The sequence below is a fragment of the Hordeum vulgare genome, chromosome 7H (genome assembly GCF_904849725.1).
Source record: "Hordeum vulgare subsp. vulgare chromosome 7H, MorexV3_pseudomolecules_assembly, whole genome shotgun sequence".
NCBI classification, from domain to species: domain Eukaryota; kingdom Viridiplantae; phylum Streptophyta; class Magnoliopsida; order Poales; family Poaceae; genus Hordeum; species Hordeum vulgare.
Genome location: NC_058524.1, coordinates 610,518,996 through 610,544,240, shown reverse-complemented (window position 1 = coordinate 610,544,240; position 25,245 = coordinate 610,518,996). Strand labels below are relative to the sequence as shown.

Sequence of the window (25,245 nt, the reverse complement as noted above, 5' to 3'; positions counted from 1 at the left end):
TCCATATGTAGTCCATAGTAGAATTTCTAAAAGGTCTTATATTTAGGAACGGAGGGAGTACATGTCAAACAGGGATTGTACATATGCCTAGCCTAGTTGATCAATACAGGAAAAATATATTTTTTGAGAAGTTACTATTGCTGACCTGATCTCAATGGTTTAGTTGATTCTTCTTTCCCTGACGAGTTGCAGCTGGCTCCTTCATAGGAAATTACAAGTTTTGCCACCAGTTTGGTCTTTTCAAGTTAAATGCATGATCTATGAGCGATAGGCAGCTAAAATACAAAGAGCCGTGTGAACAACTCATGAGAAAGATACTAAATTGTTCCATCATGCAAAGAAACAAATATATGAGTGAAGACAAAGGAGGAAAGATATAGCAAAAAACGAGCATATGCTATGCTACTAGAATGATAAATACAAAAAAATTGTCAAACGAGAACCACTATATACAACTGCTGATAGAACTAAAGAACAAACACGGCATAAAAAGAGTTTATTTCATCCATTAATTATAACTTTCAAGAGAACAATGATGTACACAATTCAGCTTTGGCTATATTAGGTTAACAAAAAGAAGTTGTGCTCACAGGGAACTAAATCTACACGTTGTACCAAAGCAATGATATCCAGAAGCCTGTGTGTCTGAAACCCACTCATAGGTTGAACCATATTCAGCTTCGCGCGTCTTCCATTTTCCATGTGACAAACTTCTTCCAGATTGTGCAAGGCCCCAGGCAGATCGAACATTGAATTAACCAAAGAAATACAAATGCAACGAACATCGGATGCTCAGTGCCGGGGGTACATATCCCAACCCGAGTCAGGTTCTTTTCGCTTCGATACCACCCCAGTCCCAGAGCTGCCACCTTGTGATGTATTCCTCATACGTTCATCGAGAAAGACGGTGTGACCTTGGAATGGCACAGGCCAATAGCCGCCAGCTTCCCTTCGTGCACCTTCAGATGAGAGTGCATAGTTGAAATCCATGCTTGCATTCATGTAGCCAAATTCACTAGGCACAGGTTGAACTGTTCTGCTGGTGAAAGATGGATGAGAAATGCCAACACCTAGGCCCGACAATGGAGGGACCACAGCTGCCCCCCTTGCATCAACCATGTAAGGAGCACCTCCAGGAGCATAGAGAGGATGAGGCAAAGACATGGCAGCAGATTGAGAAGGATAGCCGAAAACGCTGAAATCAGGAGGCTGGTGTGCATATGACTGCATTGACCTCACGGGGAGACTAGATTCCACACTTGGCCCCAGAAAGTTATACTGGTTTGGGCTGCGGTGCTCCTTCTGTCCGAGTGTTACTCTCTTGCCCATAATCATGACTTCAGAATGGTCTGATGTATTGTTCGTGGAAGTCTTGACAAACGACTCCCCCTTGCCTCGGGAAGAGGCATCAAAGACGGATACATTGTCATTTAAGTCAAAGTTCCGTGTAGTAGGTTGCCTTGAAGATGACGAGGAAGAAGGCTGGCTCCATCTGCCATGATATTGTTGATGACTCCAGAATGATGGTACATCAGGTGAGGTGGTAGCAGCTTCCTCCTCTTCACATGGGTTATTAAGGTCAAGTTCAAGCCCCGTACTAGCACCATCAGCTCCAGAGATATCCTTGGGAGCTATGTCAGAAGAACGAAGCCATAAGGCTGTTGAAAGCGACTCGCCAGCAATAGCATTTTCACTTTCATCTACATTCAAGTCAAACATCACATTTCTTGTTTTCTGAGAAGAGGCTGACATTGACTTCTCTCTGTCAGGAGTACGCGGAACAGAAGCTGGCCGAAAAGCACTGGTTGCAGCAGAACCTTTCCACCCCTGTGCACCTTCGAATTGGAGGCGAGCTGGGAATACAAGTGGGCCTCTGGAAGCAGCCACAGCTATAGGAGTTGATAAATTTACAGAATTATTGGCAATGGACTTTGGATGATAATCGGTTTCCTCATGGTACTGACTTGCATTAAGATCAAAGTCTACCATATCCACACCCCGTGTGTTCTTTCTACTATTAATAGGACCGCTGTCATCTGTGATGCCCACACCATCCTCCTTAAGAGACGAGGAATTTCCTGAATCCACCACCGTGGTGGAGGATTTATTGTCATTTGATTCATGAACAGGGGGTTCAGTGTGCTGCCTTGCTTCCACATGAGGACTATCTACATTTTCGGAACTAATGTCAGGAGAACTGCAATAGTCTCCCCTGTAGTCAATTACTTCCCGCTCCACCTCAATTGCAACGAGACGCGCAACTTCTAGTGCATCAGTATCATCATACTCTGTTGATGATGGTGACTTCTCTCCATTTACTGCATTCAACTTTGTCTCTGCTGCCTTTGAGGAATCCCCAAAGCTCTTAGCAGATCTCGTCAGCCAAAATTCACTGCCAGTGTCTTTATCATCTGTACCTGATGATGATGTAGGCTCTTCTTCTTTGCCCATGCTGTCCTCTGACGAATATTGCAAACTAACGCTTGCATTTGCAAGATGGTCCAAAGCTTCAATTGCATTATTATCAGAGCATGACCGATCTGCTGCAAAGGAATTGCCCTTTTTTATATCCAAGCCACTTGAAACATTTTGGTCCCCCAAATCATTTTTGATACTGTCAAATGAGTTCTCTGAGTTGACATTCTCAAGAGACTTGGCATCTATGGTCGAACCTACTTGAGTAACATGCCCAGTGTCACTCTTTAGGTTGAGAGTATCTGACAACTTGCAATTGGTGACCAAACCTACGTCATTGGAGGAAGAAGTCTCCTCGGTAACAGACGCATTCGGTAGGCCGCCCTGAGATGCAAGAGATGAAACTGAGGAGTTCACCTGCACTAAAACCTCATGTCCATCTGAGAAATTTGGGGATGCTGACATTGGAGGCTGCTTTGTCATATCTGTGTTATTATTGACAAGGGACGGATCTGGCAAAGGAACACCCGAGGAAGTTAACGTATCATGGCTCAATTTAGCTTCTGCAGTTGCAGCTTCATTTGCTCCATCGTGTTTATTATTTTCCGTTTCCTGGCTAGCTTCTGGGGGCTTAAGTCCAGCAGCCTGGTATGCTTCTTTTGCATCTATTTGTCGGTCATTTTCCACAAAATTTGGTGCACTGCTCCATTTCTGGCAAAGTAATCTTGCCTTTTGACTGATCTCTGTATTTTCATGAGAAAGTAGCTGATGAACAGTGGGAATTAAACCACAAGGAGCTTTATGTATATCATCAACTGATAGCCGCTCCAATGCAGTTAATACTGCATTTATCAAATCTTCTGCTGAACTGCTGACTTCCTTGCTGCAGTTTTGAGCATCTTGAAGCCACTGATTGAGATAACCAATACCATTTAGCTGAACAAAATGCTGAAGACATTCTTCAATGTTGGTAGATCCAAGTGTTTTTGCAGCTGTTGAACACTGCCTTATGAAGTCAGATGTACTAAAATCAGCAGCATCTCTCAGCTTTTGGACCTCGGAAACCAGCTCTGCTATTCTTGCCGTAGTTGAAATGCCATCCTTCATCTCAGTCAGAGTAAAGAAATCTTCAAGCATTGTGCGTACTGCTCTTATCTCCCTGCAGTGGTGTCGGACTAAATCCTGTTTAGTCAGAGATTCACCTTCAGAGTTCCTAATTTCCCTGAAATATATAAAGCAGGGTGGTCAACAGAAGTAGAGCAGGTCTCAATCATAACATAGACAATACAAAGCATGCCATGACAATTAGACACAGCCTCCATCCATCTCTACGAATATTTAAACGTGCAGCATCCGAGACATCACTAGTATATTGGATAGTAACAAAATACTTAAATCGTCATCTGATCACCTAATCAATGGCTTACAACTATGTTTAGGTACAACCACAACGTTTACTTATTAGGCATACACTTCTATTTTGAAAATAAACTAAACATAAGTGATTCCATGCATGGTAAGAACTACGAAGACGCTACTATTGTTTCACCCCATGCTAGTTAATCCTCTGCTGATTTACAGACTATGCTGATCTTAATTCTGCTCGACTGCCATGGATGTAATTGAAGAATTCCCCAATATAACTTGTAAGAGCTATATACCTGCACCATTGGGGGTAGCATCAAGGCGCTTAAAATACTGCAAGCAAAAGGTTGATCCTGTCTCGCACAGACTCCCCGGCTATTTTCCAGCTCCAGAAGAGTGTGAGCTTATTGTTCTGTGTGCAGAATATAAGAGTGAGCAACGAGCTGTTCCTTGCGTGGTAGTAATAATGAATAATTTAAGATGATAAAGCTCAATTCCCAAACAGCAGCAGTAGTTATCTATTAATAATACTGACAGTTGGGAATCAGCTGCTGTTAAATTGGTTGATTTTTTGTATAAGTAAAGAACATATGCCTCTCTCAGGAAAGGAGAATGAGGAAGAAACCTTCCAACATTCGAAGCATCTGCCAGAAATTTTTGGGGAAATTCAAACAGCACGCTAACTAGGAACTACTCCCTCCATTCACTATCAGAAGACGTTCTAACTTTTTTCTTATTCGGTTGTATATAGACACATTTTAGTCCGGCTGTTTGTTCACTCATATCAGTCCGTATGTACTATTTTGGTCCGGCTGACCAAAACACCAGTACCAAGGCAACTGAATGCACACGTCTATGAAGTAATTGAGTGCATCGATTTATGTTGCTACATGCATGTGTTCAACCGTAATTGGCTGGATACCCTTTTGGCCATAACTGGCTGGCCTCTTGCGCGCATGAAGGCATCCTCTCCCACGCATGGACCACGGCAGCATGGCTCGTGCCCAGCCAATGGGATAACTGAAGGCGCCATTAATTGCGCAAGGGAAATATCACACGGTCTACAATTAACAGGCGTGCTTCCGTTGCTCAGCGGACCGAAAATCCCGGACGGGGGTATTAGTCCATATTGAAATATGCAAAACATCTTGTATTTGTGAACAGAGGGAGTGCTAAAGTTTTTCCATCCAATCCATCCATCCATGGAGCGCACCAACTAGTCTAGGATACGGATAATGACCACCAAGCACATTAGAAAAAAAAAACATAGTGGCCAATCCCATTAAGTAGAAATTTAGCTACAATTAGAAACGATAGAACAGAAGCATGATCCATATTAGCTAACAAAGAAAACATGTCAGACAGCTCTACATGATGTATAGCTAACCACAGAACAGAAGTACAACCGGAAGCTCTAGGAACCCAGTAACGCATGGCATCAGTAGGTAATAACAACCATGGACAGAACCATCACTTGCAACCATGTCATCAACAGAAAACCACAGCCAGCAGCGATGCAAACACGCTAGAGCAGGAATTGGGCAACCATTCGCCGGCCATGGGACTAGTAGCCAAGCAATGGCCCCAAAATCAGCCACGGCTCGTCGGCCGTGTCACCCAGAGCAGGGGAGAGAGGGAGAAGGGGGGAGAACCGAGGGATTACCGAGGCAGAGACGAAGTGGGAACGGGCAACGCCACCGCCGTGGGACGAGAAGGCGTCGTGGCGGAGGAAGCCCGCGCCGAGTAAGCGAGGCGGGGGCGCCGGAGCTGGGGAGGAGGAGACGAAGACGGCGGCCGGACCGCCGCGCCGGCGAGCTAGGGTTTGCCTGGGTGGCGCGCGCGGGGGCAGGAGGCCGGGGCGGAGGCGGCGAATCGGTGGAGGGGGCCGATGGGGAGCCGGGCCGGCGAGCTGCGGCGCGGGGTGGCGCCGGAATCGGCCGGCGACGGCGGCGGTGGAGGGGGGGGATCGTGAGGAGCGTGCGCCGCGTGCGGGGGGAGGGAGCGAGAGAGAGGGGGTGGGGGAAGGAGAGACGAGAGAGGCGTGGCCGTGTTGGGCTAAGCCCGATTAGTTGGTGTGTGCGCGCTGCCCAAAACCCGCCCGCGCGTGCGTGCGTGTGTGCGTGAGCAACTTGCCCCCCTCTCACCTCACCACCTCTGCCTGCCGCCGTGTGAGCCCCGAGAAAAAACCCCGAATGCGTGCCGTCTTGTATCCCCAGCTCCATCCTCATACGTCTGCCGACGACCTGTAAGAACAACTCTGATTTATGTCCTTTAAGAAAAGCTCTGATTTACGTCTCGGTTCAGATACATTTTTAGTAGATTCGGTAGATCCGCCTCAGGCACCAGGATCATCGGGTGCATTTCAAAAAAATGGGTTGTGGTCTGGCCTCCGTATTTGGAGGTTGCCGCTGCTGATTTGGACGGCAACGCGGGAGGGACATTTCGATCCCCGTACTCCTTTCTCGATTAGTGTTGATGTAGTATGTACCACTCGCTCGGACGGGTTTTATAGATGAAGCCGTCATTAATGACAAAGTGGCAGCGTGAACAATGAAACGGTTTCATATACATCTAGGAGGTTGTCGTTTTGCTGAATCCGCTAGATTTGCTTTTGTGTTAATATAAATATAAAGTTGTGTGGGGCCCCTCTAAGTCCTTGGTAAGCTAGTTGTGGGCCCTCAGTGCCGCCGATGGTGGTGTTTTCGTCGTGCTTGCATGCGTCAGTGGTATGGCGTGGCTAATGCGTTGGATGGTGGTGTTTTCGTCGTGCTTGCATGCGTCAGTAGTATGGCGTGGATGGTAACTTCTGGATGGTGCTAGCACAAGCCTGACCACTTTGTATCGTTTGATGAGTCACCGCACATATGTCCACGAATCCATGATGCCCTTGTGAACTTACAAGCTTCATCAAGGGGCGTGGGCATGTGGAATGATGTCGCCACGTACCTTATTTATAGGGTGGGTGCATCAATTGTTCATCATTCGCTTTGGCCCCCATTCCCTCCCCTTCATGATCAGCTGACGTTGTTTTGCCATTTAATTTATGGGCATGAGCATGCATAACAACCGTGGCCAAAAACATCGGTAGAATGGAAGTGTCGTATGTGTGTCAGCATGGTGTCGTTGGCGGTGTACCGTCCTCGTTGCATGTCGCTATTTGTTGTTTTGTTCTCTTTTTATTTATGTTCCCATGTGTTTTATTGATTTGCTTTATTCTTTTTATGCTCCGATGTTTGTTCGTCATTCTATATGTTATAATGCTTTGGTTATGAGTTATTTTATCGCAAGTGCTGTCACAGATTGCAACTTTGTGTCCAATGGTCTCCACCTCACCGAGTCAAACCTGGTCAACTAAGGTTGTGTGTTGAAGTGATGCATTTAGAACGCATCGCCATTATGGGTGTTAGATTCATTACATTTTAAATCACATAGAGATGTGAAGCTAGATTATTGACTCTAGTGCAAATGGGAGACTATTGGAAATATGTACTAGAGACAATAATAAAATAGTTATTATTATATTTCCTGTTTCAAGATAATCGTTTATTATCCGTGCTATAATTGTATTGAATGGAAACACAAATGCATGTGTGGATATATAGACAAAACAATGTCCCTAGTGAGACTCTAGTTGACTAGCTCGTTGATCAAAGATGGTTAAGGTTTACTGACCATGGACAAGTGTTGTCAGTTGATAACAGGATCACATAATTAGGAGAATGATGTGATGGACAAGACCTGTCGTGGGTATAAGCCTGACAGTAGATGTATAGGGTACGAAAAGGATGGGCAGAGTCCCAGCTACGGCGAGGATGTATGAGTTCAGGCCCCTCTGCGGTGGAGGTAATAGCCCTACGTCTCAGTGCTCAGGGAGCTTTGTTGTCGAGTGGAATAGGGAATACAATGAATTGCTAACCCCTTTACCAGTGGGGGAGGGTGGCTTATATAGAGTGCGCTGCTCTCCACAAGGGTTCCGGTACAGGGGTGGAGTAGTGGCGATTGAATGTGTACGTTACAGGTAACGTACGCCCTTAATGCTAATAAATGCACCCGGAAACGTACGACCGTTTCCCTCCAGGGGGTTACGATGTACCGAGTGGTATACAGTCGGTTGACTCGATATGCTCCGAATGCTAGTCGCCGACTGGAGGACCGAGGGTATGTTACCTTAATTCAGCCGGAGTTGACTAAGGGTCTTGTCCTCTGCGAGGGGTAGTCCCTGGGTAGGACCTACAGGGCAGGCCTATGACCCTACCCTAGGACTATAACCCCATCATTAGTCCCCGAATGGATTGGGGTTGGAACGACGAAGCGATGTTTGAAGTTGGATCCGACTGGAACAAACTCGGCTTGGACGTTGCTTGCCTCGATCCATTTCGACTTTTCTGATCGACGATCCGAGTGGAAGTACTTGCGAAACAGACTGTCGGGAGCCGAGTGCTTCGGCGGCATCTTCTGACGCGACCGGTCAACTGACAGCGGCGGATTTTCCGGGATCCTCAAATTTCGGTTTCCGCGCGCTCAGCGGGGATGATGCCAGCGCGCTCGAGTAGCGCCGGACGCCTCGATTCTCGCGCCTTCAACCTCTCCACTAATATCGCCGCGGTGGGTCGGGGGGATAAGGTTTCGAGGCCACCTGCCAGCGACCCAGTCGGAACCCTATTTAAATCTCGGTGGCGAGGCTTCTCCGTTACGCTCGCCGAATCCCTTGCTCTCGCCTGCTCCGCCCTTCTCGCCACCTCCAGCGCTCCTATACTCCTCCCTTCTCCTTCCTCCCGAGGGCTCGCAGCTGCCGCCATGACCAAGGGCCAGACCAGCAAGATGGAGGCGAGGAAGAAGAAGGGGAAGACGGCGGTGCCTGCTCAGCGGCGGCAGTGGCCGCTGCCGGCGGGATGGATCCAGGGCAATTTCCTCCCCTCCATGGTGACGGAGGGGGATCTGCTGCAGCTGGTGGAGCACGGGATGATCGTGCACAAGTCCTGGAGGCTGCCGGCGGAGAACGAGGTCGAGTCAGCGCCTCGGGAGGGGGAGCGCGTCCTGCTGCTCAGCCACGTCCACCGAGGTTTTTCTTTGCCCCCGCATCCTTTCTTCAAGGGCATCATGAATCACTTCGGGGCCCAACTTCACCATTTTCCTCTGAATGCCATCGCCCATCTTTCTGCCTTTATAGTTTTGTGCGAGTGTTTCATCGGCTGCCCTCCCCATTGGGGTTTGTTCAAACACATCTTTTCCGCCAGATCCCAAACCATCAAATGACTTAGCCAATCGGATGATAAGACGCATCTCCTCCAGCTCTGCGGGGGCTTAGGTTTCCAGAAAAAGAGTCGGAGTAGTTATCCTGTTCTTCAGTTAAGTGAGTCGGTCAGGAACTGGCAGTCGACGTGGTTCTACTGCCAGGATATCGCCTGTCCGAATGCGTCGATTGGGCTGCCTCCTTTTAGTCTAGATCGGCCCGCCCCGCCTAAGCAGCTCGCGCTCTCGAAGGCGGAGAAGAACGACATCCAACCCTTGGTTGAGGCACTCGTGGACGTCGTCAGGAGGGGGGGTCACCGGCATAGACTTGCTGGAGGTCTTCCTTGGTCGGCGGATCCAGCCTCTGCAGGCTCGCGACCATGCCATGTGGCATTACACGGGGCCCGAAGACTCCACTCGGACCAACGTGGTGGGCGTGACTGAGGAGAGGGTGACCTCGTGGGTGCTCCAAATCACGGGCCCCTGCGAGAATCCCAAAGGATCTCAGCGAGTGAAGCCTTACAACGCGGATCATCCTCCACCGAATCAGGTGAGTGACACTTGTCGAGTGCACTGAACTGTCTTAATTCCTGTCGTTTGTCTATATCTCTGTGTGATGTCTGATGTTGCCGACTGAAATTTATGCAGGCGTGGACCAACTGGTTCTCCCCCGTCTTGAATGGGAATCCGGCGGAGGAAGAGGAGGAAGGCAGCCAGGAGGGCAGCATGGAGAGCGCCGAGTATGTCTCCGACAGCGGGGAATCGGAGGAGGAGACCAGCGAGGAGGAGGAAGAAGACGAAGAGCAGGACTCGCCACCCCCGCAACCAGAGCATCGGACCAAGCGCCGACACGAGCCCGCCGTCCCCTCGGCTCCTCCCGCGTCTTCGAGTGCTCCGCCTACTGCTCCGGTGGTCCCGAGTGTTCGAAGCACTAAGAGGACCAGGGATGCCGCCGCTGAGCCTGCGGGTCAGTCTTCTAAGGAGGCCAAGCCGAGTGGGCCTAAGCCTCGGAAGGCTCTGCCGCGAATGAGGGTTGTTGTCCCTGTCACCTCCGCGTAAGTGTGTTGGAATTATGCCCTAGAGGCAATAATAAATGTATAGTTATTATTATAATTCCTGTATCAAGATAATAGTTTATTATCCATGCTATAATTGTATTGAATGAAGACTCATTTACATGTGTGGATACATAGACAAAACACCGTCCCTAGCATGCCTCTAGTTGGCTAGCCAGTTGATCGATGATAGTCAGTGTTTTCTGATTATGAACAAGGTGTTGTTGCTTGATAACTGGATCACGTCATTGGGAGAATCACGTGATGGACTAGACCCAAACTAATAGACGTAGCATGTTGATCGTGTCATTTTGTTGCTACTGTTTTCTGCGTGTCAAGTATTTATTCCTATGACCATGAGATCATATAACTCACTGACACCGGAGGAATGCTTTGTGTGTATCAAACGTCGCAACGTAACTGGGTGTCTATAAATATGCTCTACAGGTATCTCCGAAGGTGTTAGTTGAGTTAGTATGGATCAAGACTGGGATTTGTCACTCCGTGTGACGGAGAGGTATCTCGGGGCCCACTCGGTAATACAACATCACACATAAGCCTTGCAAGCAATGTAACTTAGTGTAAGTTGCGGGATCTTGTATTACGGAACGAGTAAAGAGACTTGCCGGTAAACGAGATTGAAATAGGTATGCGGATACTGACGATCGAATCTCGGGCAAGTAACATACCGAAGGACAAAGGGAATGACATACGGGATTATACGAATCCTTGGCACTGAGGTTCAAACGATAAGATATTCGTAGAATATGTAGGATCCAATATGGGCATCCAGGTCCCGCTATTGGATATTGACCGAGGAGTCTCTCGGGTCATGTCTACATAGTTCTCGAACCCGCAGGGTCTGCACACTTAAGGTTCGACGTTGTTTTATGCGTATTTGAGTTATATGGTTGGTTACCGAATGTTGTTCGGAGTCCCGGATGAGATCACGGACGTCACGAGGGTTTCCGGAATGGTCCGGAAACGAAGATTGATATATAGGATGACCTCATTTGATTACCGGAAGGTTTTCGGAGTTGCCGGGAATGTACCGGGAATGACGAATGGGTTCCGGGAGTTCACCGGAGGGGGGCAACCCACTCCGGGGAAGCCCATAGGTATTTGTGGGGGTCACACCAGCCCTTAGTGGGCTGGTGGGACAGCCCACCAAATCCTATGCGCCAAGGAAGAAAAATCAAAGAAAGAAAAAAAAAGGAGGGGAAGTGGGAAAGGGGAAGGACTCCCTCCCACCAAACCAAGTAGGACTCGGTTTGGGGGGGGGGGAGTCCTCCCCCCTGGCTCGGCCGACCCCTTGGGGTTCCCTTGGACCCCAAGGCAAGGTCCCCCTCCCTCCTCCTATATATATGGGGCTTTTAGGGCAGATTTGAGACGACTTTCTCACGGCTGCCCGACCACATACCTCCATAGTTTTTCCTCTAGATCGTGTTTCTGCGGAGCTCGGGCGGAGCCCTGCTGAGACAAGATCATCACCAACCTCCGGAGCGCCGTCATGCTGCCGGAGAACTCTTCTACCTCTCCGTCTCTCTTGCTGGATCAAGAAGGCCGAGATCATCGTCGAGCTGTACGTGTGCTGAACGCGGAGGTGCCGTCCGTTCGGTACTAGATCGTGGGACTGATCGCGGGATTGTTCGCGGGGCGGATCGAGGGACGTGAGGACGTTCCACTACATCAACCGCGATCTCTAATCGCTTCTGCTGTATGATCTACAAGGGTACGTAGATCACTCATCCCCTCTCGTAGATGGACATCACCATGATAGGTCTTCGTGCGCGTAGGAAATTTTTTGTTTCCCATGCGACGTTCCCCAACAGTGGCATCATGAGCTAGGTTCATGCGTAGATGTCTTCTCGAGTAGAACACAAAAGGTTTTGTGGGCGGTGATGTGCGTTTTGCTGCCCTCCTTAGTCTTTTCTTGATTCCGCGGTATTGTTGGATTGAAGCGGCTTGGACCGACATTACTCGTACGCTTACGAGAGACTGGTTTCATCGTTACGAGTAACCCCCTTTGCTCAAAGATGACTGGCAAGTGACGGTTTCTCCAACTTTAGTTGAATCGGATTTGACCGAGGAGGTCCTTGGATGAGGTTAAATAGCAACTCATATATCTCCGTTGTGGTGTTTGCGTAAGTAAGATGCGATCCTACTAGATACCCTTAGTCACCACGTAAAACATGCAACAACAAAATTAGAGGACGTCTAACTTGTTTTTGCAGGGTATGATTGTGATGTGATATGGCCAATGATGTGATGTGATATATTGGATGTATGAGATGATCATGTTGTAATAGAAATATCGACTTGCACGTCGATGGTACGGCAACCGGCAGGAGCCATAGGGTTGTCTTTATACTAACATATGTGCTTGCAGATGCGTTTACTATTTTGCTAGGATGTAGCTTTAGTAGTGATAGCATAAGTAGCACGACAACCCCGATGGCGACACGTTGATGGAGATCATGATGATGGAGATCATGGTGTGGCGCCGGTGACAAGAAGATCGTGCCGGTGCTTCGGTGATGGAGATCAAGGAGCACGTGATGATGGCCATATCATGTCACTTATGAATTGCATGTGATGTTAATCCTTTTATGCACCTTATTTTGCTTAGAACGACGGTAGCATTATGAGGTGATCTCTCACTAAAATTTCAAGACGAAATTGTGTTCTCCCCGACTGTGCACCGTTGCTACAGTTCGTCGTTTCGAGACACCACGTGATGATCGGGTGTGATAGACTCAACGTTCACATACAACGGGTGCAAAACAGTTGCGCACGCGGAACACTCGGGTTAAGCTTGACGAGCCTAGCATGTGCAGACATGGCCTCGGAACACATGAGACCGAAAGGTCGATCATGAATCATATAGTTGATATGATTAGCATAGGGATGCTTACCACTGAAACTACTCTCGACTCACGTGATGATCGGACTTGGGATAGTGTAAGTGGATCATGAACCACTCAAATGACTAGAGAGATGTACTTTTTGAGTGGGAGTTTAGCATATAATTTGATTAAGTTAAACTCTAATTATCTTGAACATAGTCTAAGTCCACTTTGAATATATTTGTGTTGTAGATCATGGCTCACGCAAGTGTCATCCTGAATTTTAATACGTTCCTAGAGAAAGCTAAGTTGAAAGATGATGGAAGCAACTTTGTAGACTGGGCTCGTAATCTTAAGCTAATCTTACAAGCTGGAAAGAAGGATTATGTCCTTAATGCTGCGCTAGGAGATGAACCACCCGCTACGGCTGATCAGGATGTTAAGAACGCTTGGTTAGCGCGTAAGGAGGACTACTCAATAGTTCAATGTGCAGTCTTGTACGGCTTAGAACCGGGACTTCAACGTCGCTTTGAGCGTCATGGAGCATTTGAGATGTTCCAGGAGTTGAAGTTCATCTTTCAGAAGAACGCCCGGATCGAGAGGTATGAGACCTCCGATAAATTCTATGCTTGCAAGATGGAGGAAAACTCGTCTGTCAGTGAACATGTGCTCAAAATGTCTGGGTACTCAAACCGTCTAGCTGAACTGGGGATTGAACTCCCGCAAGAAGCTATCACTGACAGAATCCTTCAATCACTGCCGCCAAGCTATAAAGGCTTTGTGTTGAACTACAACATGCAAGGGATGAACAAGTCTCCCGGCGAGTTGTTTGCGATGCTGAAAGTCGCAGAGTCTGAACTCCGTAAAGAACATCAAGTGTTGATGGTGAGCAAGACCACTAGTTTCAAGAGAAACGGCAAAGGCAAGAAGGGCAATTCGAAGAAGAGCGGCAAGCCTGTTGCCAATCCGCCGAAGAAACCCAAGGCTGGACCTAAGCCTGAAACAGAGTGCTTCTATTGCAAGGGTATGGGTCACTGGAAGCGCAATTGCCCCAAGTATCTGGCAGATAAGAAGGCGGGCAAAGAAAAATCAGGTATATTTGATATACATGTTATTGATGTGTACTTAACCAGCTCTCGTAGTAGTGCCTGGGTATTCGATACCGGTTCTGTTGCTCATATTTGCAACTCGAAGCAGGAACTGCGGAATAGACGGAGGCTGGCTAAAGACGAAGTGACGATGCGTGTAGGAAACGGTTCCAAGGTTGATGCAATCGCCGTCGGCACCGTGTCACTTCAACTACCATCGGGATTAGTGATGAACTTAAATCATTGTTATTTAGTGCCTGCGTTGAGCATGAACATTATATCTGGATCTTGTTTATTGCGAGACGGTTACTCTTTTAAGTCTGAGAATAATGGTTGTTCTATTTCTATGAGTAACATCTTTTATGGTCATGCACCGAATGTGAGAGGATTGTTCATATTGAATCTTGATAGAGATACGCATATACATAACATTGAGACCAAAAGAGTTAGAGTAAACAATGATAGCGCCATATTTTTGTGGCACTGCCGCTTGGGTCATATTGGTGTAAAGCGCATGAAGAAACTCCATGCTGATGGACTTTTGGAGTCACTTGACTTTGATTCACTTGACACGTGCGAACCATGCCTCATGGGCAAGATGACTAAAACTCCGTTCTCCGGAACAATGGAGCGTGCAAGTGACTTGTTGGAAATAGTACATACCGATGTGTGTGGTCCAATGAGCGTGGAGGCACGCGGCGGATATCGTTATTTTCTCACCTTCACTGACGATCTAAGTAGATATGGTTATGTCTACTTGATGAAGCACAAGTCTGAAACATTTGAAAAGTTCAAACAATTTCAGAATGAAGTGGAAAATCATCGTAACAAGAAGATCAAGTTCCTACGGTCTGATCGTGGGGGTGAGTATCTGAGTTTCGAGTTTGGTACTCACTTAAGACAATGTGGAATTGTTTCGCAGTTAACACCGCCTGGAACACCACAGCGTAATGGTGTGTCCGAACGTCGTAATCGTACTTTGTTAGAGATGGTGCGATCTATGATGTCTCTTACTGATTTGCCATTATCTTTTTGGGGTTATGCATTAGAAACAGCTGCATTCACTTTAAATAGGGCACCATCAAAATCCGTTGAGACGACACCATACGAACTGTGGTATGGCAAAAGACCAAAGTTGTCGTTTCTTAAAGTTTGGGGATGTGATGCTTATGTCAAAAAGCTTCAGCCTGAAAAGCTGGAACCCAAAGCGGAAAAGTGCGTCTCCATAGGTTACCCAAAAGAGACAGTTGGGTACACCTTCTATCTCAAATCCGAGGGCAAAGTGTTTGTTGCTAAGAACGGAACTTTTCTCGAGAAGGAGTTTCTCTCGAGAGAATTGAGTGGGAGGAAGATAGAACTTGACGAGGTTGTCGAACCTCTCATCCCTCTGGATGGTGGCGCAGGGCAGGGGGAAACCTCTGTCATTGCGACGCCGGTTGAGGAGGAAGTTAATGATGATGATCATGAAACTCCAGTTCAAGTTTCTGTTGAACCACGTAGGTCGACGAGATCACGCGCTGCTCCAGAGTGGTACGGTAATCCCGTCTTATCAATCATGTTGTTAGACAACAATGAACCTGCAAATTATGAAGAAGCAATGGTGGGGCCAGATTCCAACAAATGGCTAGAAGCCATGAAATCCGAGATAGGATCCATGTATGAGAACAAAGTGTGGACTTTGGAGATACTGCCTGAGGGCCGCAAGGCTATTCAGAACAAATGGATCTTTAAGAAGAAGATGGACGCTGACGGTAATGTGACCGTTTATAAAGCTCGACTTGTGGCAAAGGGTTTTTCACAAGTTCCAGGAATTGACTACGATGAGACTTTCTCTCCCGTAGCGATGCTTAAGTCCGTCAGAATCATGTTAGCAATAGCTGCATTTTTCGATTATGAAATTTGGCAGATGGATGTCAAAACGGCGTTCCTTAACGGTTTCCTTAAGGAAGAGTTGTATATGATGCAACCCGAAGGTTTTGTCGATCCTAAAAATGCTGACAAGGTGTGCAAGCTCCAGCGATCCATTTATGGACTGGTGCAAGCATCTCGGAGTTGGAACAAACGCTTTGATGAGGTTATCAAAGCATTTGGGTTTATACAAGTGGTTGGAGAATCTTGTATTTACAAGAAAGTGAGTGGGAGCTCTGTGGCGTTTCTAATATTATATGTGGATGACATATTACTGATTGGAAACAACGTAGAGTTTTTGGAGAGCATAAAAGGTTACTTGAATAAAAGTTTCTCTATGAAGGACCTAGGAGAAGCTGCTTACATTCTAGGCATTAAGATCTATAGGGATAGATCAAAACGCCTGATAGGGCTTTCACAAAGCACATACCTTGATAAAGTTTTGAAGAGGTTCAAAATGGAACAGTCCAAGAAAGGGTTCTTGCCAAGTGTTACAAGGTACGAGATTGAGTAAAACTCAGTGCCCAGCAACTGATGAAGATAGAGAGCATATGCGCTCCGTCCCCTATGCTTCAGCCATAGGCTCTATCATGTATGCGATGCTGTGCACTAGACCGGATGTTAGCCTGGCCATAAGTATGGCAGGCAGGTTCCAGAGTAATCCAGGAGTGGATCACTGGACAGCGGTCAAGAATATCCTAAAGTACCTGAAAAGGACTAAGGAGATGTTTCTCGTGTATGGAGGTAACGAAGAGCTCGCCGTAAAAGGTTACGTCGATGCAAGCTTTGACACAGATCCGGATGACTCTAAGTCGCAAACCGGATACGTATTTATTCTTAATGGGGGTGCAGTAAGCTGGTGCAGTTCCAAGCAAAGCGTCGTAGCAGATTCTACATGTGAAGCGGAATACATGGCTGCCTCGGAGGCGGCTAAGGAGGGTGTCTGGATGAAGCAGTTCATGACGGATCTTGGAGTGGTGCCAAGTGCACTGGATCCAATAACCTTGTTCTGTGACAACACTGGTGCCATTGCCTTAGCAAAGGAACCAAGGTTTCACAAGAAGACCAGACACATCAAACGACGCTTCAACCTCATCCGCGACTACGTCGAGGAGGAGGACGTAAATATATGCAAAGTGCACACGGATCTGAATGTAGCAGACCCGCTGACTAAGCCTCTTCCACGGCCAAAACATGATCGACACCAGAACTGTATGGGTGTTAGATTTATTACAATGTAATTCACATGGTGATGTGAGGGCTGGATTATTGACTCTAGTGCAAGTGGGAGACTGTTGGAATTATGCCCTAGAGGCAATAATAAATGTATAGTTATTATTATAATTCCTGTATCAAGATAATAGTTTATTATCCATGCTATAATTGTATTGAATGAAGACTCATTTACATGTGTGGATACATAGACAAAACACCGTCCCTAGCATGCCTCTAGTTGGCTAGCCAGTTGATCGATGATAGTCAGTGTTTTCTGATTATGAACAAGGTGTTGTTGCTTGATAACTGGATCACGTCATTGGGAGAATCACGTGATGGACTAGACCCAAACTAATAGACGTAGCATGTTGATCGTGTCATTTTGTTGCTACTGTTTTCTGCGTGTCAAGTATTTATTCCTATGACCATGAGATCATATAACTCACTGACACCGGAGGAATGCTTTGTGTGTATCAAACGTCGCAACGTAACTGGGTGACTATAAAGATGCTCTACAGGTATCTCCGAAGGTGTTAGTTGAGTTAGTATGGATCAAGACTGGGATTTGTCACTCCGTGTGACGGAGAGGTATCTCGGGGCCCACTCGGTAATACAACATCACACATAAGCCTTGCAAGCAATGTAACTTAGTGTAAGTTGCGGGATCTTGTATTACGGAACGAGTAAAGAGACTTGCCGGTAAACGAGATTGAAATAGGTATGCGGATACTGACGATCGAATCTCGGGCAAGTAACATACCGAAGGACAAAGGGAATGACATACGGGATTATACGAATCCTTGGCACTGAGGTTCAAACGATAAGATCTTCGTAGAATATGTAGGATCCAATATGGGCATCCAGGTCCCGCTATTGGATATTGACCGAGGAGTCTCTCGGGTCATGTCTACATAGTTCTCGAACCCGCAGGGTCTGCACACTTAAGGTTCGACGTTGTTTTATGCGTATTTGAGTTATATGGTTGGTTACCGAATGTTGTTCGGAGTCCCGGATGAGATCACGGACGTCACAAGGGTTTCCGGAATGGTCCGGAAACGAAGATTGATATATAGGATGACCTCATTTGATTACCGGAAGGTTTTCGGAGTTGCCGGGAATGTACCGGGAATGACGAATGGGTTCTGGGAGTTCACCGGAGGGGGGCAACCCACTCTGGGGAAGCCCATAGGTATTTGTGGGGGTCACACCAGCCCTTAGTGGGCTGGTGGGACAGCCCACCAAATCCTATGCGCCAAGGAAGAAAAATCAAAGAAAGAAAAAAAAAGGAGGGGAAGTGGGAAAGGGGAAGGACTCCCTCCCACCAAACCAAGTAGGACTCGGTTTGGGGGGGGGGAGTCCTCCCCCCTGGCTCGGCCGACCCCTTGGGGTTCCCTTGGACCCCAAGGCAAGGTCCCCCTCCCTCCTCCTATATATATGGGGCTTTTAGGGCAGATTTGAGACGACTTTCTCACGGCTGCCCGACCACATACCTCCATAGTTTTTCCTCTAGATCGTGTTTCTGCGGAGCTCGGGCGGAGCCCTGCTGAGACAAGATCATCACCAACCTCCGGAGCGCCGTCATGCTGCCGGAGAACTCTTCTACCTCTCCGTCTCTCTTGCTGGATCAAGAAGGCCGAGATCATCGTCGAGCTGTACGTGTGCTGAACGCGGAGGTGCCGTCCGTTCGGTACTAGATCGTGGGACTGATCGCGGGATTGTTCGCGGGGCGGATCGAGGGACGTGAGGACGTTCCACTACATCAACCGCGATCTCTAATCGCTTCTGCTGTACGATCTACAAGGGTACGTAGATCACTCATCCCCTCTCGTAGATGGACATCACCATGATAGGTCTTCGTGCGCGTAGGAAATTTTTTGTTTCCCATGCGACGTTCCCCAACAAAGTGTACCCAACTTTCAATTCTTTCTGATATCTGAGTGAACTTCTGTTTACTGGCCGAATGGATTTCACTCGACAGGGTCGCTACTTCTGCCACCTCTCCGGCGCGCCAGGAAGACGATCCCATGGACACGGACAACGTCGTCTCGTCCCAGCCAGGTGCGTTGTAGGGACGTCGAGTGTTTTATACTATCGCGTCTCGAATTCTATCATAGGTCCTACTTCTTTCTTTTTCTGAGACCTCGTGTCATTCGGCCTGTCAGGGGCGATTTGCCTGGACGAGGGCGACCAGGGGAGAGCCGACCCAGCTGTGGAGCCTGTTCTTGAGGCTGCTCCTCCTACTGCCGCTCTCGCCGCCGACGTGCTGCCGACTGAGGCGCTTCCACAGATTGAACCAGTGCTGGTGGATGAGGAGCCGACTGGGGCGGACCTTGGGATGCCTCAGGAACCTCCGACGATTCCAGGCTCGTCGAATGCTAAATTCAGCATCCAACGTCTTCCAGAGGAGCAGGTGGGAGCGGCCAAGGGGGCTATGGTGCAGGCGGAGCTGATGGCTGGAGAAGCCAAGAGGGCTTACGACTCCGTTGCGGCCTTGTACCAGCGGGCTTGGAGCTGCGGGATGATATCCGAGTAAGTGGTCTAGTAAGTATTTACTTTTCTCCTGTAACCCACTGGGTGTTCTTGAATAGCAGCTGTCTTTTGCAATGGGTTCACTCTGAGTGAACCCAGTGGGTGTAGTCCCCGAGACTTCTGTCGAATGCTTGCACCGACAGTTGTCTATACATATTGTCTTTACTTTGGTTGTGTCTGTAAATAGTATGACCGAGTACGAGTAGTTGTTGCAGTCGGAGTGCACTTACTGCAAGAGTCCCCGAGAGTAAGTTGTACTCAGGTCGGGTAGTATTGGCCTCGTAGGTGTAGGTGAAAACATGCATCTCAATAGGGCAGGCCTGCTTTGAGCTGCATGCTAGTGGGGTCACTCTCAGTGAACCCACTGGGTGTAGTCCCCGAGACCGCTGTCGACTGCTTGCGTCGGCAGGGGTCTGAAGAACTTAGACTTTTAACTGTTGAACTTTCTGATTGTCCCTTGGTGCTTGGTGGCAGAAAACTTGTGAAATGGGGACGGCCTATGAGGCTCTCAGAGCGGAGAGGAACTAGTTTGCTGGTGAGCTTGATGCGGCTATGCTCGCAATGGCCGGCATGAAGGATGCTCAGGAGGGACGAGAGAAGTCCTTGGAGGAGGCTCGTCAAGCGAACAAGGTGTTGACTGAGGAAGTGGAAAAAATGAAGATATAGAGGACTGCTCTCACGAATCAGATGGCCGTCCTGAATAGACGATGCATAGCTCAGGAGAAGTATGTCAGCGACTGGGCTGGGCAGATGATGACGCGTCTGGCTGATAAGTCTTATGTTTTGCGGAGTGCTTGTACTGTGTGCGTGACACTCGACGTTTATTGTATGCTTGCCCTTTTGTTGCAGATTTTTGCGTTGATGCTGAAGCTGAAGCAGCGGACGTGGAGCGGTCCATTCGCGACAACGTGCCACTCGGCGAGGACGCCAATCGGGATCTGCTCCGGGCGCATATCCGCGTAGGCAAAGTGGGTCCTTTCATCGGTCAACTGAGAGAGGTCGTCGGCCGAATTGACAAGGAACTTTGGCCAGAAGATGAGTCGCGGCAGGAGATGGAGAGCCTGATGGCGCGACTTGAGGAGATTCCGAATCGAGTGCAATCATGGAAGAAATCGGGAGCGCGTTGCGGTGCAGATGTTGCTCTGTCCTTGGTCCGAGTCATTGCAAGGAGGTGCATGAGGAGAAGCTGAAGACACTGAAGGTCACCAACACAAAGAAGCTTCGATTCGAAGACTTCATGGAGACGTTCCTTGAGGGTGCTACCCGCATCACCGACGGAATCGACTTGGACACCTTCGTGGAGCCCTCCAGTCCTGGCGCCGACCCAGCTGACGCGTAAGAAAACTTTATCCTCGGTATGCCGAGTGTTTATCTGTAAGGTACTTTGGCCACTTCTGTTGGCCGTCACATTCTTAAATCGGTGCGGGTAAGCTTGATCCGCACCGAGTTAGCTATCTTTTGAGAATTTTGGAATCCGAATCAAAGCGTTTACTCTTGTGTTTGAATGTTGTTTCGAGTGCGACGTTTAGTGCACACTCGGAGAAAGTGATTACTTAGGTGATTCTGGATCACAGCAAAGTCTCCGAGTGCGATGTTTAGTGCACACTCGGAGGGAGTTATTACTTAGGTGATTCTTGGTCACAGCTAAGTCCCCGAGTGCGACGCTTAGTGTACACTCGGAGGGAGTTATTACTTAGGTGATTCTTGACCACAACTAAGTCTCCGAGTGCGACGCTTAGTGCACACTCGGAGAAAGTTAGAACTTAGGTGATTCTTGATCACAGCTAAGTCCCCGAGTGCGACGTTTAGTGTACACTCGGAGGAAGTTATTACTTAGGTGATTCTTGATCACAGCTAAGTCCCCGAGTGCGACGCTTAGTGCACACTCGGAGAAAGTTATTACTTAGGTGATTCTTGATCACAGCTAAGTCCCCGAGTGCGACGTTTAGTGCACACTCGGAGAAAGTTAGAACTTAGGTGATTCTTGATCACAGCTAAGTCCCCGAGTGTCACGCCCAAGATGCGACCCTATCCTCAATTTGGCACGAGGGCCTCGTCAGGGATAGAAGCGCATCTCGTCGTGTCGCAAGAATAGATATCGTTACAAGTACATGTACTGAAAAGAAGAGATATATAAAGATTTGTCTTACACTCGCCACAAGCTACATCAGAGTCACATCAGTACATTACATAATCATCAAGAGTAAGAGCATGGTCCGACTACGGACGAAAACAAACGACAAAAGAAGAACGACGTCCATCCTTGCTATCCCAGGCTGCCGGCCTGGAACCCATCCTAGATCGATGAAGAAGAAGAAGCAACTCCAAATGAACAATCAACGCGCTCGCGTCACGTAACCTTTACCTGAACCTGCAACTGGTGTTGTAGTAATCTGTGAGCCACAGGGGACTCAGCAATCTCATTTCCAAAGGTATCAAGACTAGCAAAGCTTAATGGGTGAGGCATGGTTAAGTGGTGAGGTTGCAGCAGCGGCTAAGCATATATTTGGTGGCTAAACTTACGAGTACAAGAAATAAGAGGGGGAAGATCTACGCATAACGGACGTGAACTACTGATGATCAAATGAATGATCCTGAACACCTACCTACGTCAGACATAACCCCACCGTGTCCTCGATCGGAGAAGGAACTCACGAAAGAGACAGTCACGGTTACGCACACAGTTGGCATATTTTAATTAAGTTAACTTCAAGTTATCTAGAACCAGTGTTAAACAAAGTTTCCACGTTGTCACATAACCGCGGGCACGGCTTTCCGAAAGAATTAACCCTGCAGGGGTGCTCCAACTAGTCCATCACAAATTACCACAAGCCGCATAGAAATCCTCAATCACGAAGCTCACGACCTCGTCGGATTCCCTAGTGGAAAACCTCAACTCTGAGATTACCCAAAGCATCACCGGAATTCCGATGCACAAGATATTCCGTCAAAGGTAAAACTAATCCAGCAAGGCCGCCCGACGTGTCGACGATCCCGATAGGAGTCGCGTACCTCGTTCTCAGGACACGACGGATGAGCGATGGTTACCATGCCAAACGCCGAGTTGCCCCGGTAGCGTTAATAAGCTTCTCTGTTTTGGACCAACACTCATGAGGACCACTGGCCCGGGGGTTGATTAAATTTCCTCGGGTTAATTACTCCCTATGCAGTTCATTAGTTATTAGGCAAATGTAGTACCAAAGTTGGGCCTTGCCAGACCAGCTTTAATCTAAAACGAATTATCAAGGGGGTCCCCATAACGACCCCGATCGTGTTAGGAGCGCTCATTTATGGAAAAATAACACCGGTAGCCGGTAACTAAGGGGCAAAGGTGGAACAAAACACCAGGCTAGAAAGGCCGAGCCTTCCACCTTTTACCAAGTATATAGGTGCATTAAATTAAATATCATTTAATAGGGTGATATGACAAGGAACCCATGTTATCACATGTAAGCATCTGCACCTGCAACTAGCAACGCTAACGACAGGGTTAATCAAGCAGTAACATAGCCAAACAGTGGTTTTCTAGGTCGAACAGGTTGAAGGTATTCATGGCATTGTTGAGAGGCTGATATTTAACATGTGGTAGGCAACGAGACATAATCGATAGCATCGAAATAACTAGCATGGCAATGATAGTAATGGTATCTGGGGAAATGATCATCTTGCCTGAGATCCCGCTTGGAAGAAGAACAACTCGGTGAAGTCAGCGAACCAACGTAGTCGAACGGGTCCTCACATTCCGACACGCTTGCGGAACTCTATCGAGACGGAGGAAACCGGAAACAAACATAAACACAAGTATTCACCACAACAAAAGCAAGACATGATGCATACCCTAATATGATGCATGATCAGTTCATTGATGCAAGGGGTGGCATGGCAATTCCCCTCACACAAACACTACACATTAAATGAAGCTCGATATGCAACGGGTTGCATATCGACGAAACTCCACGTTTAATTATTTAATTCACTCCCGTTAATTATCGCGGCAATATTGCATTGTGGTTATCATGGCAAGGGTGAAGCGATGAACCTACATGGCACCCTAGTCGGTTATCAAACGGAGCACGGAACGTAGCTACGGCACGAGAGACATGCAACACATGATCATATGCCATGAATGCGTCATGCATGAGAGTTCAACACATCACGACAAGGAGGGAAATAAGCATGGTGTCGCCATGGCGAGCGATAGGAAACCATGGCGGCAAATCGGAAACGATGCCACGACAACGTTCGGGTCCCGATAACTCGAGGAGAAACCGGTGCCAACGTATACGAATGCGTGCGGGAACGGAAAATAAAGATGGGGTGATCCCGTATTTCGGGTTCCCATGTGTCGAGGGCTCGACGAAAAGGAAGACGACGTGCACGGCAAATAAACGGTGCATACATACGGTGCATACATGCATTCAACTTGTTCAACACATACATTCATACATCACTAGCACACGGTACACGACATGTCCCATCGGTATACCTTCGACGCGTGCGAATCGGAGGGGTTCGGTCGAAGCGGACGTCATGGTCGTCGTGGAAGTAGTCGTACACGCGCCGGTAGTTGAAGTAGTGGTACACGGTCTCGTCAATGGTAGTCGTTCGCTCGGCGTCGTGGTTCCCAGGTCTTCGGCGTCGGTAGTCGATCACGGGTCTTCGGCGACGTCGAGGAAGTCGAACTCATCTCCGGGGTCGTCGAGGGCGTCGTGGAAGTCGGTCTTGTCGGTTCCATGAAGGAGGGGTTGGTGCACGCGGCGACGGCAAGCGACGCAACAACAACATCAAACGTGCATCGGCGGCACAACGAAAAGCATCAACATCTAGCACCAGCAGGTTTCGACTAGCATCGGCAGCAAGCTAGCTAGCACGCATCATTAGGCACGGCATGCAAGCACACTAGCAGCAACAGCAATCGGCGACGGCAAGGCCTTGCTGGCAAGCAACAACAACTAACTGGCAGCTAGTCTACACCAGGCACAGCAGCTAGAACCCTAGCAGGAAAACAGCAACAGCTCCAACTCCTACTAGGAGCAACAAAACGGGCAAGCAGGCTAGCAGGGCATCACATCTACTACCGGCAGCAGGAGTAGCAGCTTAGCAACGCAACAGCGGCCTAGCAGCAAGCAAAACGGAACAGCAGGGCAACATCGACGCAGCAAGGCAGCAACTCGGCACGAGGAGGCCGCGGGAATAGCAACGACAAGCGACTCATCTACAGCTAACAACGACAACAGCACAACGCCACAACTCGGCACGAGCGCAGCAACAGCAACGGCAGCGGCGTGCTACCTCGGCGTCGGCAAGGGAACGGGCGGTCCTGCGAGCACGACGGGGCGGCGACCGGGAAGCGAGCGAGGACGACCAGGGGGCGAGGCCGGCGGGGCGATGAGCTCGGGCCTGGGGGAAGCAGGGGCGATCGGAGGAGCTCTCCTCCCAGCAGACGGCGGGCGGCGGCGTGCTCGGGTCGAGGGGGCGACCACCATGGTGCGCGGGGGCAAGGTCCGAGGAGGAGGAGGCGTCCACGGCGAGCAGCGCGGCGGAGGGGAGGCCCTGGCGGCGGGCACGACAGGGCGGCGCGCGGGTCGGGCA

The 25,245-nt window shown here is 48.6% G+C and overlaps 1 protein-coding gene across 1 annotated transcript; it reads right to left on the bottom strand.

The window, feature by feature from the left end:
• Window positions 1–486: 486 nt before the first annotated feature.
• LOC123407270 lies at window positions 487–5,555 on the bottom strand. The gene is made up of 3 exons (XM_045100373.1): window positions 5,444–5,555; window positions 4,077–4,192; window positions 487–3,637 (listed from the first exon to the last, which is right to left on the bottom strand). Exon 3 carries the CDS (start codon window positions 3,550–3,552, stop codon window positions 793–795), a length of 2,760 nt encoding a protein of 919 aa, XP_044956308.1. The 5' UTR covers window positions 3,553–3,637; window positions 4,077–4,192; window positions 5,444–5,555; the 3' UTR covers window positions 487–792.
• Window positions 5,556–25,245: the final 19,690 nt, after the last annotated feature.

What these genes read in the sequence shown, in the direction of transcription:
- LOC123407270 (XM_045100373.1), bottom strand. Translation starts at nt 3,552, where the DNA reads ATGCTTGAAGATTTCTTTACTCTGACTGAGATGAAGGATGGCATTTCA.